Here is a 14355-nt window from a genome sequence, read left to right on the forward strand (position 1 = left end):
CCACCAGAAAGCAGACATATTATTTTATCTACACTTAAGTGACAGGCAGGAAAACACAGGGAAACAAATAAGACTCTGGGGCTTGCTTTGAATACCTATGAACCTTCCCTACATCTCAAAAAAGGTCAGATTTCCCCAATCACAACAGCAAAATTTGCACAAAAGAGATACAGTAAGCGCTTTTTTCAAATTTTACATGAAGACACATTCACTCATCTCTCTTTTCTGAGTTTATTATTTGTATTACCACCAGGAATGTTGAAATGCTTTTGCGTCTTCACAGCAAGGATGTTGAGTTTTTGATATTTTGAAATCTGGCGAATTTTTGCTTTTGAGATATTATAATTTTTTTCTGAAAAATGGTAAATTAGAAGTTTGTGTTCTTTGAATACAGAGTGTCTTTTTTGACTACGTCGTAAGGTAATTTGTAAACTGTATATAAATGATTGGATAAATGATAAATTTTCCTTTAGAAAAAGATTGGGGTTTGAAGTACACTATTTTGAAAAGTTGCCTTGTTTCTTATGATATATACAGTACCTGGTGGAGGGCTGTGTTTTCATTTTGGTGCTAAAAGTTGATGTAAATGGCCAGTAGGGCCATATGTGTAGTTACTTTTAAATTTAGCATTCATTTTTCATTGTGAAAACAAATTGAATGGTTGGATTCAGTGTATATTGAAGATCACCTGCATGTGCAATCGTTTGTGAAGCATTTTAGAAATGTATTGTTTATGATAATGCCTAGTATAATTCACTGCTAGTTATGCCCGTGTCAAAGATGAACTGTTATGGTTAATAAGGTAACTATATTAATTTTGAATGCTATCTTCTAGGCATCTTCTAAATCTCAAAAGACACTGCGACTATCATTTATTTTCAAATGTATTGGCTTTTAAAGAAGGTTGCCTCCATACCATTTACCCCATTATCAAACACACACCACACAACAGGTGATCTACAACCTGGAAAGGTTGAGTTTGGAAAAGAATTGATGGATGGCTTTAAACACTGGCAGATGGACAAGAAATAAAGCCTAAAAGCAAAAGGCTGTCGTTATTATCAAAGCTAGACCAAGGTGTTACGGGAGTGCCAGAGCTCCAGGCACCTGTGTTCACACTTGATATGAATGCCACTTCTACTGAATGAGCAGGACACACACAGTACACTTGCTGTTGTTTATGAGACTCCTGCAGTGATTGGTAGCTGCTGCTGACCTTTACAACATGGCTGTATATCTCTGATCGCAGACGGTGTGAGATGTTAACCGCTGAGCCCCACATCTATGGCTGAACAGCGGGAATGAAATATTAACTTTTGTCTCTCAGTCTCTGTGCAAGATTACAGAAGGATATCTGAACACAAGGAAATAGCACAATACAGATGTCTGCCACAATTTATGTCTTAACCTTCTCACTCACAAGAACCACAAGTCCAGTGATTTAAGGTGCTCGATTGGTGCAATTTTTCACAGATCTCTACCTAAACTGTTGTATAGTCGAGCCGCTGGTGCATAATGGTTGCTGCTCTGCATTATTAAGGTTCTGTGCTTCAGTGCTGGATTGACCATGTAGCCTTCTGAATGTAAAGCTCTTTGAGATCCTTTGTTAGAAAGAAATTCATGGATGGGTATGCTATATACTGTAGATTTAAGAAATCATTTAGATGTTGTTGATGGTGAGGATTATTATTACATGTCAAAAGCATAGAATGCACACCTTAATATGTTTCAGAAATATCTTTTAAATAAAGAAACTATCAAAGAATTATTTCATAGCATCATAATTCAGTACTCAAATTACTTTAACATTCTGCTCACTTTGGTCAGTTTTGATTTTTTTTTTGCTGTCCCCCTCCCTAAATAAAACTAAACAAAAACTTGAATTTCTTAATGTCAGCCTCTAGTATTATAAATAGTAGCAATAGTTTTATTTATACACTCTTAATTTAGAAAAGCCAATTGTTAATAAACCTTTGCAAAAGCTTTGGTAGGTTGCACCTGGTAGCTACAATTTAAAAAAAAAAAAAATCAAGCTCTGTGAATCAAACAGTAAAATTTTATATGGACCACAGTTCAAGATTTATCATCCAGCGATTCAAGTCTTGACTGTCATCTTCAATTGACCCTGGGCTACCGATGGCGTGTAGCAAAATTACTCCCCAAATGGTGACATGCTGACTGAGAATTTCCTGGATCAGTTGGCCAGGATATTCTTGACTTGATGTTCAAGAGTGACCCCGGAACCTTTGCTGTTACTGGTGTTCTCAGTGAGAGCTGCATCAATACTAACTCGCCTTTAGACACTGTAGAGTTCTCACTTAGTAAGCTGACACTGTGACTGTGTGCACACACTTCGCAAGTGATTACGCTTTCTACAAGAAATGTGAAGATAGTATACAGAGCTCCTGTGCTTACATAAAGATGATTGCAGATTACAAATTAATATGAAAAAAGCAAACAGGCAATTCAAAAATTCTAAAATAAATAAAGTCTGTTCCTTGTCTCACAACCAGCTCCCAAGTCTTGATTATAAAATAGATCTTATGCATCACAGTCACCCCCCATTAAATGATGTTCAATAAAATACTGATGCTATATTTTAGGGTGCAATATTTCATTGAATACTTAAAAAGCATTCCTCACAAAAAATGTAAATTCCTACATCAATCTATAAGCTGTGACTGTCAGACAACAATCTGCAACACAGTTTTTCAGATTCTAGACTAGAAATTGTAAACTACTGTTTACTTTCCTACTTTGTCATGAAAACACAGGAGAAATGAAGGAATGGCCATATCATAAATAATAAAAGTAGAAAACTCCACATTACTGCAATACACAGTATATAGATGTGAGCTTAAGGAAGAAATGGGTGCAGAGCTAAAAACAGAAGGCAGCTGTTTACACAGTCTTGTGTATCTGGAAAACATCTAACCAGCTGTGATATGGAGAATCCTTCAAGAAATGGCTAGATGAGATTCTGGGATTGATTACTAGAAACCGAACAAGCACGATTGATAGCCTTAACTTGTTTTTATACCTTTCTCTGTTTTTAATGCTTTCAAAAGATTTCTTTAATATGGACAGTTATTGACATCTGTGCACTGATGTTCATAATATTTTAATAACTGTACAATTAGTTGAGTAAATGTATTTTGCTGATAGTACTTTGCAGATGTTTAAAACAACAACTTTATTCAGAAAAAAACAAAAAAGAAAAGTGAATTTTGAAAAAAACATTATTAAATCTTAATGTGTAGTGCATAGTACATTTCTATAAATATGCCTTTACTATTATCTCAACAAAGTTTCAATTTGGTGGAACTGCTTTGTGTACATGAATTTAAACAGAAATCAGATTGGTGGCCGGGTTTCTAAAAAAATGCTTGTTTTTGAGCAGTAGGTCTTGTTCTTCTTCAGTTTTATTGTACTGCTGTTTTTGCTCGGAAATTAGACAAAAATAGGATGTTTTTTTTTCTTATCAAAACTGAAGGTTACAAAGTGAAAATAAATGTGAGGAAAAATGAAAAATTAGAAAAAAAGAGTACAAACCACACTGAGAATGAAAAGAGTTTTTTTTTTTTGCTAAACTAAATTTTTGGCTAAAATAAATCTGGGAAGACAAATGAAGCAGTTAAAGAGATCAATTAATCTAATCAATTAAAAGTGAGACACATTAAAGGGCTGCATCTATGTTTTAATAACCACTGCCTTAGACATTTCAAACCTTTGTTTGAAACAATAAAGGAAGTAGAACAACTCCCAGGAAGTTTTCAAATAATATTTAATTCACATATTCTTTAAAAGGTCTATTTTAGGCAACCTGACAATTTATATAAAATGCTGAAGCAATGGAAACGTCTGCCTCCTTCTCAAGAAGTCCACTAGAACAGTTGCGTGAATGTCAAGACTTCATGCTAACTCACAGCCCAAAAAGGCCAAGAATCAAATGTTTTCACAGTTTCATACATTTGTCCAAACACTCGCAGCTGCTTGGAGAAACCCCAACTTGAAGACTGTCTGTTGCCACAAAATATTCTTTAACAGCTGTGAGGGATCTTATACTGACAGAAATCAAATGAAATGTTTCAGACAAAAAAACGTTTTTTCCCACCTTACTACACCAACAACTAAACTGCACATATGCCATGTCATTTTCCTTGTTCCATACATCATAATGCTGCCAAGCAACTAGCATTTATTAATTAATAAACCAACACCTCCCATGAATGAAAATAAAGGTTGTTTTTAGGAGGCACTAGCGCTAGCAGCAGGTACCCTGAGTTTGGAACTCTTTAGTGGGCACCAAAAGACACTGCAGCAACCCAGAAGAGCAGGCTGATGGGGAAATGGGGGTGTAAGAAGAGAGATACCACTATCCAAAATCTGCTAGAATGGAATGGATGAGGAGATTCCAAGAAGAACCCCCTAAAGAAGAAGAGATATTGAATATGTTCATGGGGTGGAGCTTTTGTGGGAGAGGGGAGGCCGAGGACCAATATCACACCAGTGGGACACCAGCTGATGGAGGGGTAAAGGGTTAGGTGAAGACCCATTGCCATAGTGCCAGTGCTGCCAGAGCTATGAGGAGGTCCAGACCCATTTGCAGACTGATGCTGTTCGCTTCCACCCCTAAGGTGGAGTGGGTGGCAGAAACTACTTCTGTGGGGACTTTAGTGAAAAGTAGGATCAGAGAAAGGTGAGAGATGAACAATGGAGCTATTGGAGTTGTGGGTTGAACACTCAAACAGAAAGGGAGAAAAAAGGGAACAGAGAACGGAGAAAGCAAGTTAAGGAGAAGAGTGAGCTGATGACGTCAGGAGAAATGAAAGCAAAATGTAGATCAAGCAGAGCTGCTTTTTTCCCATGGAGAGTTCCCAAGAGCTGTTTCTCAGAGAAGATGGAATATTTAAACAGTATTTGGGTAAGCAGAAATGTAACATTAGAATTTGTTCTCCTCTCTAACTGTTAAATAATACCATGTGTGAATATTGCAAAGAAGAATTCCAAGAATGCTAATTAAACAATTGTGGGGACATGATGATGCAAATGCTAGATTTTTCAGCATCTGGAAAATCCAGCAACTACAGTAGTTTATACTTGTTCTGATCTGATGAGATGAAGCACTGATTGAGTTTAGGCACTGGCAATAAGCATCCCTGTGTGCAACACTGACATGATTCCCCCAAAAGATTTTCGTGTGTGTCTGGGTCAAAAAATGTATTTTGCTATTTTCTTATTTTTATAAAACATTAGTGTGCATTATATACAGTACTGTATGATTTCAGCAAGAACTACAACACAAAGGGGAAACAAATAAAGATAAAGCAAATGTCTTGAAGATATTCTTTAACACAATAAATAAAATGAAAAAAAATATCTCAATGTCAAAACATTCCGGGACATTATTCAGGTATACATAGAAAAGCCATGGGTTGCCTGGAAAAATCTTCAGGCATTCTATTTCAACAAAAGCTGGGAAATTTATAAAGGGGGAGGTGTCACACCATTTTCTTTATTTTGTAGCTATAGTGATTTGTATTAACTACAGTATGTGCATTTGACATAGGCTATATTGATTTACCCCTAAGGATTCCCTTCACACTCCAAGTCTTTGAGTACGGTTGTTTTATAACCCTATTTGTGAGGCTCATCTCAGCTTCTCCAATGCAGATTCTGCTGTGCTTGTCAATAGTTCTGCTGTCTGCGCCAGAGGACTTCTTAGCATGAAAATGGAATAAAATGCATTTTAAAAAAGAAAAGCAAATCAATTCGTGAAATAGCACAGTCATGTGTCACACAGACCCACGTTTCCACCTGTCAGTCTGATTGTGCTGGAGGTTAAGAGTTGTCCAGAGAAAAAAAAGTACAACAAGCCTTCAAGAATTTCATTTAGAGTCTGGGTTATTTAAATATTTAGCCTACATTTTCCCCATCCTGCAGGATATTATGATTGATCACATTTTCCAAGTAGTGTTTATTTCTTCTCAGTGTATTTTTTATTTATTTAAAACTATTTATTATTATGGTATAAGCAAAAATGTTAAAAATCCATAAAATTTATTTAATATTTATTTAAGATATTTACTGCAGGATAATCTCCCATTGTCTAGAAAATGAACTTTCTACTTGAAAAATGCCTTTTGTTAAACTTCAAAGCCTTAGGTTTACCAGCTTAGTTATGCCTTATTGGAAATGTCATCTAGCTCATAACTTCTAAACTTCTTCCATTGTGACCTTGCAATAACCCACTACTGCAAACTTTTGATCCTCTGGATTATGTAATGTCCTGGTGATCAAAAGAATAAAAACAGCCATTGACTGCTTGTCGGACTCCAATGCTGATCTTGTAAGGTCAAGATATTATTGCATGGTTAAGATGTTGTATTGTATTATTGTGACAGTGTTATATCATTAATTAATTAGTTTATTTTTTCCGATTAAATGTTACATTTGCCTTAAAATTATACCACTGTTAAAGAAGATTAAAGCTTCAGTAGCTAAAAGAAAATATTAGTCCTCTATATCTTATTGTATATAAAAATATTTTTGACAGTTGGCAGAACCTATTTGATAAAAACATACTTACTGTATGTCTAAAACTAATAGTTTTAGTATTTTCACTATGTAAATGGTGAATGTGCAGTAAACTTCTGAAATAATAAAGTAGACATCCACTTTAACCTGAAAAGAATAGGTAAACTGGGAGCTGAGAGGTGGAATCTGGATTATAGAGAATAAGGGAGAAAGCAAACATACTGAAGAGACACATATGGTGAAACAAAGAGATGGAAAGGCTGAATGGGACAGAGAGAGCAAAGAACACAAAATAAAATAGAGGGACAAAGAGACACAAAGTACTGTGAGTAGCTGTACGTTATTCCATTTCAAGCACTGTTCATCAAATTACATTTTGTTTCTCTTATTTCATAGATTCTCATGGGTTAAAGACCCATGTTTATGCATGGGTTATTGCATGTCAAAATTGTATGTCAAAGTATAAATCTAATTTTGTGGAATTTTTCCAAAATTTGATTTTTTATGGTATTTTTTTGGCATACAGTGTAAATAGGGTATAAATATTTTTATTAGTATATTTTTTTTGTTACTTAAATGTGAACAAAGCAGATTCACCAGGATGAATGGCTTCAAATTGCAATACTAAGACTTCAGATTTGATAAAATCCAGAATTAATTTTGCAATATAAATTTCAATTTAAATCTAATTTAAATCTTTCTATGGAGAAAATATTCAATGCTTAGCATGGCCAATGTACAGTATACCTACATTCCCGAGGTTTCTCCCCTCATTCATTCAGTCTGTAGTCCGCTCTTTTGCCTTAAAGGCTGACAATGTCCTTGTAGATATAATCCAAACTATAGTCATTCACTACCATTTTAAAGGGCAAATGTCTACTCAATAGAAAGAATTGAAATTGTAATATGCTTCTTAGTTTGGCCTTGAAAACCCATAGGGTTATGGAGGAATCAGAAAGAATTTTGTATTTAGAAATTACAGCCACCTGATGCTACTGATGCTACTGATGCTACTGATGCTGCTGATTAAACAAAGTTTAATTTCCCCTTAGTTTTCCAGTTATCTGTTTTTTTAGGTTTTGAGGAGAGGTGATGCAAGAATTTGCCATCATGAACAGCATTGACAAGTCAACCCAATGTAATTATCCAGGATAAACAGTGAACCATGAATCAGAGGATGCTACTGGAAACAATGTTTTGTTATTTCATTTAAATCTGACATCATAACCCACTTCTTTATGCATAGGGTTGTAGGAAGCTTATATTGTTGAAGTCTTCTTCTATTGCTGAAAGCTTCTTTTAAGAAAGTGCTGGATGAAATCCTTGGGACAATTATCCAGGATCCTTGTGTTATATTTTCTTACATTAAGTTTTAACAACAGTAGCTTAAAATATTTAAGGCAATGTTTTTTTTGATAAAGTAGACTAGTGAGATAATGAGACTAGAGCCCATTACATGTTTACAGACACAAACGAGGATCAGAGCCCAAAGAAGAAATGTGTTGGATCTTTATCCTAATTTCAGCATTGCTTAGTGGACCCTTATGATTAATGCTGTCTCATGACTGTCCAAATGAAGTGACTGAATTGCAGATTAACATGAGCTGTGTCTCAAGTTTGACTTCACCAAAGAAAGGAGGTTCCACTTCCAAGTCATCCTATTTTACATTCTCAAAAAAGAATTTTGCATTATATTATGTTGAATATTTTGTTATATATTGCTACTGGTGGCATGCTAAAATAGGTTGCAATAATACGTGGTCTGTTGTTCTATTTGAGAGGGGGTATAGCTCCATGTCCAGCTGTGCTCTTGGCCCTCAATTAGCTACACAGGTGTTAACCCAGTTTTCCGTGCCTGCTATCAAATCAAATGCAGTACTGTAATGAAGAACAGACCTTCCACATTTTTAACCACCCATTACAACATGCAAATTGTCACAGAATCTACTAATAAAAGCCCATATAAAAGGACACACTTTCAGAGATCTGTCATCTCTGAATAGCAGCTGTTGTACGTTGTTCACTATTTGTACTATTTTAAAATGACATAATCTGGTTTGAATCACACCTTACTAAACCTTATTGACCTGCCACGAGAAGCTGAGGGACCAAACATAGTGGCTTCTGAGGTGTTTGCCTTAGAAAATGTTTAAGTGTGAACCATGTAATGACAGAAGTTCTGTATCATGTATTGAACAAGCTGATTAAGGAAGACAGCAAATAATTTGTCTGTCTCTTCCTGGAATGAGAAGAATTATGATTCCGCAGAACAGTTCTCTGAAAAAAAAAGACTTTCCCTAACTTTCCCTTTACAGGAGATACAAAGCTCTGATATTCAGACCAATTGGCACATCAGTCAACTGTTACAAGTGAATCATGCTCTACATTTGCCTTTGCCTTTCCCTCCAATGCTGCTTACCAGCTCTGCGTTGCCAATTTTGCACTGCAGGAGGTCCTGTTACCTTTTCCTTGCCTGTGTCACAGACCTCCTTGTACCCCCTGAGACCATTGACCCTCTCCACCACAGTACAGTAGATCACACAGTCTCTTTGACAACTAAACCTAAGTCAACGGGGGCATCTCTGAAGTGCACTTTTTCACATGGGGCTATCTGTGGCAGCACTGCTAAATTACAACCACAGGTGAAACGAAACTTAGCACAAGTTTCCACTGCAATTATCATTGTACTGAATTTTATTAAATAATAATTTACTTACTAGGCTTTGCACATTGGATTTTGATAGTACTTTTCTTTCAGTAAAATGTACTTTTAAAAAACAGAATAGAAAAGACTAGCATCTGATTGACTGGCTGATAGATCAATAGAGAACCAGTTATAGTGCATTGTCAAGCTCAATGAAGAATAACTGACATTGTTACTCTGTAATTATTCCACAGGGAGAGTGGGGAAGCTGCTCGCACACCATTGATTGGTAAGACTAGAAACTAGGAAATGCATTGACAGAACATTTTGATAAGTGTGCTTTCTGCGATGATAAAAAAAACAAAACAAGCAGCTAAAATTGTTATGTCTCTACAAGATAGCAAAACCTTTTTCTAAGTCATGTGTTTGAATGAGATTTCAATTGTTTTATTTCAAGGAAAAAGATCCAAAACATTATTTTCTATTGCCTTCCATCAACAGGTCTACTGGTCTGCAGTGTACATGAACAAGATTGCCTGGTCCATCATATGGAAAGAAAAAAATACCCTTATTACATGTACCTATATTCCCACTCTTTCTTGTTCCTACAGCCTGCAGTGGAATAATCTACAAATACTGAGAAAGTACCATCTTTGACCACCTTTTGGAACCACTCTACTTGTAAGTCTCTCACTTGTACATCCAAGTCTTTTTCTCTGCCTTGCATCCAGCAAGCTTTTATTGCCAGCACTGCTCAATTGCATTGACCCAAAGAGAAAATCTTTATGAAAGTTCTTTATCAAATTATTTATTTTTTACTTATACAATTGTATTGTAAGGCTATACCCTAATTACTGTGGTTTTTATTATCTTTCACTTCATGCCTTTGCTTCACTGTCAAGATGATTGAATTACAGAACACTCAACCGACTATCTGTTTCTCCGATCTAAATATATTATGCCATCTTTTACAGATCAAAACAGACTGATATGGCCTTACTTTATTATCAAATTTTCTCACTGCTTTATCCACTTATGGTCATGGGGGAGCTGGACCCTATCCCAGCAAGCAACAGGCACAAACTTCTATAGGATACACCTGTCTGCATACGTGTGAGTGTGTTGGTGTCTGTGTGTGACAAGACACAAACATGCGCACGCTCACATCAGGGCCAACTTTTCTGGGCTATGGGAGTAAACAGGAGCACTGCTCTACCGTGTTGCCCTTGTCTGTCAAATAAACCAATAAAATAATTAATGGGCTGAAAGAGTAAGAAAACAAAACATGAGCAAATATATGCAAGAAATTAAGTTAATAAATCTGACAGTAACAATAAATGTTTATTTTGTAAACAGGTTGCTGTGGGTGAGAATAAAATAACATCCGGAGGTTCCTCTGAGTGTTTTATCATATAATAAGCACAGACATACCGTAGTATATTGAATGAAAAGACGTTAATATTAAATATAAACATAAAAAGGTAAATGCTCTCGTTTTCGCAACACAAGAATATTCATACAATAAAAAAAACTGCTGTAAAGACAGTAAAAGAAAAACGTGGAGAAAAAGGCAAAGGAAACCCCTAAAACTTTGAAGAATTGTAACCTTTTCTTCCCATACAGGTACAGGTATGGGCTCTCTGAAATGTCCTATTTAAAGTCATGTGTACTAGGTGATGTACTGTAAATGTTGATCCAGCTACTGTATCTGGGCAGCAGCATAAAAGGGCATTGAAACATCTGCTGTAGCAAAACAGTGCAATGAGTGTAATTTGCCGTGGCTGATAGTGATGATTTCTACAACAAAAGCCTGTGTTTTATTTTTATGAAAACATAGATTCAGGAGCAAACTCGGTGACAGAGGTAGAATAAATGATTTATTACCTCATGTGTTATCTGTGCTTGTTTAAGCCTGTTTCAGAGTGTGATTCAGACGAACCTCAACAAAGCGGCTTCCACTGAAGCATTTACAGAGGCAAATCTGATCGTTTAGCCAAGTTTAAAACAGGCAAAAAAATAGCAGGTAAGATTGTCTCATTTGTGCTTCTTTATTCTTGAAGGCTGGATTCTTGCTGGCTTTACAGATATCTTTTAGTTACTAATCAAAGTCTGTATAAATCAAGGCATTTGACTTCTTATGCAAATAATAAATTCAATTAAGTATTCAATTAAGATCAAAGAAGGCTCCTAGATCCTTAAGCTGCCCTTCTCTATCATACTGTAGTTAATATGGATTATATACCAAAAGTATTGTCATTTCAAGAAAAAACACATTTTGTGATTGCTTTCTTCCTCTCTCAGATTGTGAACAGTCCATTTTGATTCAGATTTTGATACTTATGCTGGGCAAACTTTAATTTTCTATAACTTAGTGATGTTATCCTAAATCATATTTGCTGTATTTTTGCTTCACTGCACAACTTACTGTACTGCATTAAATTGTATCTTGCAGGTTTTTAGATCATTCTATTCTTAAGCTTATGCTAGATACCTTCTTTGCTTTATTTGAACATTTAGAACTAGTTCTCACACATGAGACAACTCTATTATTTATCTGTCACAAAGAAATGAAAAAATAATGAATGAATAAGTATGATTTATACACCTCTTCCAAGAGGGGTACTCTCTTAAATCATCTACATAGGATGCCAATGTTAATGATTTATAGATATCAAATAATTTATCCATAAAATGTTTATGGAGACAACAACCAACAACCTCTACATAAACACCCACTGATACTAAACCACAGAAAACATATTTGGACAGTAGTAAATTAGCACCCTGCCTGCCCTGTTAAAGCATTTGTAGTGTACTTAGCTGTATGCTGGATGCCTCACTGATATGTATTCAACACTCCCTAGTTCACAATTCTCAATTACAGTAGCAACAGTAGCTTTGTAAACTCATACAATATGTTGTTTTGTTTGTGGTCTTTATAACATGTCTATTTAGACCTGCCATGTTTGCGTGTAGAAAATATGGATACATTTCAGGCAAGCATCATAGTCATTTGTTCTCATTGATTCCCACTGTTCTAAACTGAATGCAGCAAACGTAATGGAGCTACCCAATCTTCTCATTCATATGATATGAAGTCTTGGCATACTGGAAATACTGTATCCTGATTCAGTAAGAGCATACTGTATGTGTCAGGTCCTGTATGACAGTGCACTGTCACCTGCAGTGGTTAGTGCTGTTTAGAGACAGTATGTTCGATGTGCTTGGTATGGAATGGGATTAAAAATACCACCATGTGGTGCTGTTAGAAAACATTTAGATACAGGATAGCGCAAAGGTCATAACTCAATCAGATAAATGCAGATATCTTACCAATTAGAATAAGCATGCACACCAAGAGTGCGATGAGCGCCCCAGGACTCAGGGCAGCCGACATGACATAGGCTGTGGAGTTGCAGGACTGGATGGTGCCATCTGTGTCACAGCCACACACTCGGATGGTCAAGGTGCCCGTGCTGCTGAGGGCAGGAGGCCCACTGTCCACTACTAGGATGGGGAGCAAGTAGACATTCTGCTCTCGCCTATTGAAGCCAGTGCGCTGGGTCCTGATGCCAGCTGTGTTGTCTGGGAAACAAGAGAGAGTAACAATCCCATAACACCTATGCATTCTCTGGAGGTGATCAATCCTTTTCTTTCAAATGTTCACCTCAGTAAATATAAATGTTAATTTTGAAATGTTATTTTTGGAATGCTCCTGTCTTTTCATGTTAAATCATACAGTATCAACACTGTCATATATACTAGATATTAGTATGCGTTGCTTTACTTTTACCATGGCTGTAGTATAATTTACTGTGCTTCGCCTGGTAATACCTCAGTCAGCATTTAGAAGGGAATTTCCTAAATCTTTGTCATCAGATCAGGAGAAAATAAATCAGAACCTATTCAGTCAATCTATATTAATGTAACAGAGCACTGATTCATGGTGATCGCCATTGCACAGAAGAATCTCTTACCTGACCAAAGGATTTTCTATATTTATTTAATCATACACCAAGTGCTCAGGTAGGATAAAAACTAACTACTGTATGAAGGTCTCAGTCGAGGAATGGACACGTCTGATTTATATAATCCATAACACACGCTTGTGAAAACCCAGTCCTTCAAATGAGCATTGTGATTTAAAGCCAAACCACAGATCATCAGAAACAGCAGCCAGGGTGCCCTGCAGAGAGCGATTCACAACTACTTGGTATTTTACACCAAAATCCTATACGCTGATATGTGCTACAGCTGGCGAAAGAAATTTATTATTGCAGTGGCCTTGCATTTGATTATTGATCGAGGACTTTTCATATTCGTTTTTCACAAGACAACAAAAAACCCTACAATGTTATGCTATTGGTTTGCAAGCATTTCACGATCACAATATTTCTTTTAGATTCAGGGAAAATGATGAGTTTATATATATATTGGTATATTCTATAAAATTACTTTATAGACCATTGCTTTGGTATATAGTGATTTTCTGATGTGGTTTCCACTCAGGAATCTTTTTAATAAGTAAAGTTAAGATTCTGATCAGATATTAATCAGAATCTTCTCAAACTTAAATATATGAGACCAAACCACTAATGTCACCCAACCTAAATGATATCCTGATGCCTGTTTTTGATATGCTCCGTGCGAAAAAGACATTTAAGGGACTACTTTTGCGGAATATTTACAAAACATTTAAATTAATGCCACAGCATTTACAGATGCACGTCACTTCAGGAGCAATTATAAAGACATCACCATCTGTGGAGCAAGTGAAATATTTTTTTCAATTCAGGAACTTTGGTACCTATTGGAACAGACCGTCTATTCTTATACCATCTCAATATTAAACACAGAATATTTTGAAATTTACTGCGCTGTACCTGCATTTCTTATTATACACCTAAAATTGACTTAAAGTATGTCTTATAGATCCTAAAACATATAAGGTGTACCAAAAAAAGACAAAAGAATTATGCTTTTTTTCAGTGTTATTTTGCACACTGCAGTTCAACCTCTAAATCTTTTTATGACACATAAAAACTATGTACCATATAACTTTTTATGGCTCATAACTCAAGACATTTCCTCATGACACTAAGTCAGATTTTTCTTTATTACTGTAATAATATAATATATTAATCATACAGTAATATTAAGGAGTTTATATTATT

At 35.7% G+C, this 14355-nt stretch overlaps 1 protein-coding gene across 1 annotated transcript in view; it reads right to left on the reverse strand.

Annotated features, from left to right (window-relative positions):
* cdh22 (cadherin 22) overlaps positions 1–14355 on the reverse strand; it is a 290864-nt gene that overhangs the window by 16105 nt on the left and 260404 nt on the right. The window contains exon 12 of the mRNA XM_088607873.1: positions 12515–12766. Coding sequence (XP_088463999.1) covers positions 12515–12766 — 252 coding nt within the window. The remainder of the gene's footprint in view (positions 1–12514; positions 12767–14355) is intronic.

Source organism: Lepisosteus platostomus, chromosome 15 (genome assembly GCF_059453375.1).
Source record: "Lepisosteus platostomus isolate fLepPlt1 chromosome 15, fLepPlt1.hap1, whole genome shotgun sequence".
In the NCBI taxonomy this organism is placed as follows: domain Eukaryota; kingdom Metazoa; phylum Chordata; class Actinopteri; order Semionotiformes; family Lepisosteidae; genus Lepisosteus; species Lepisosteus platostomus.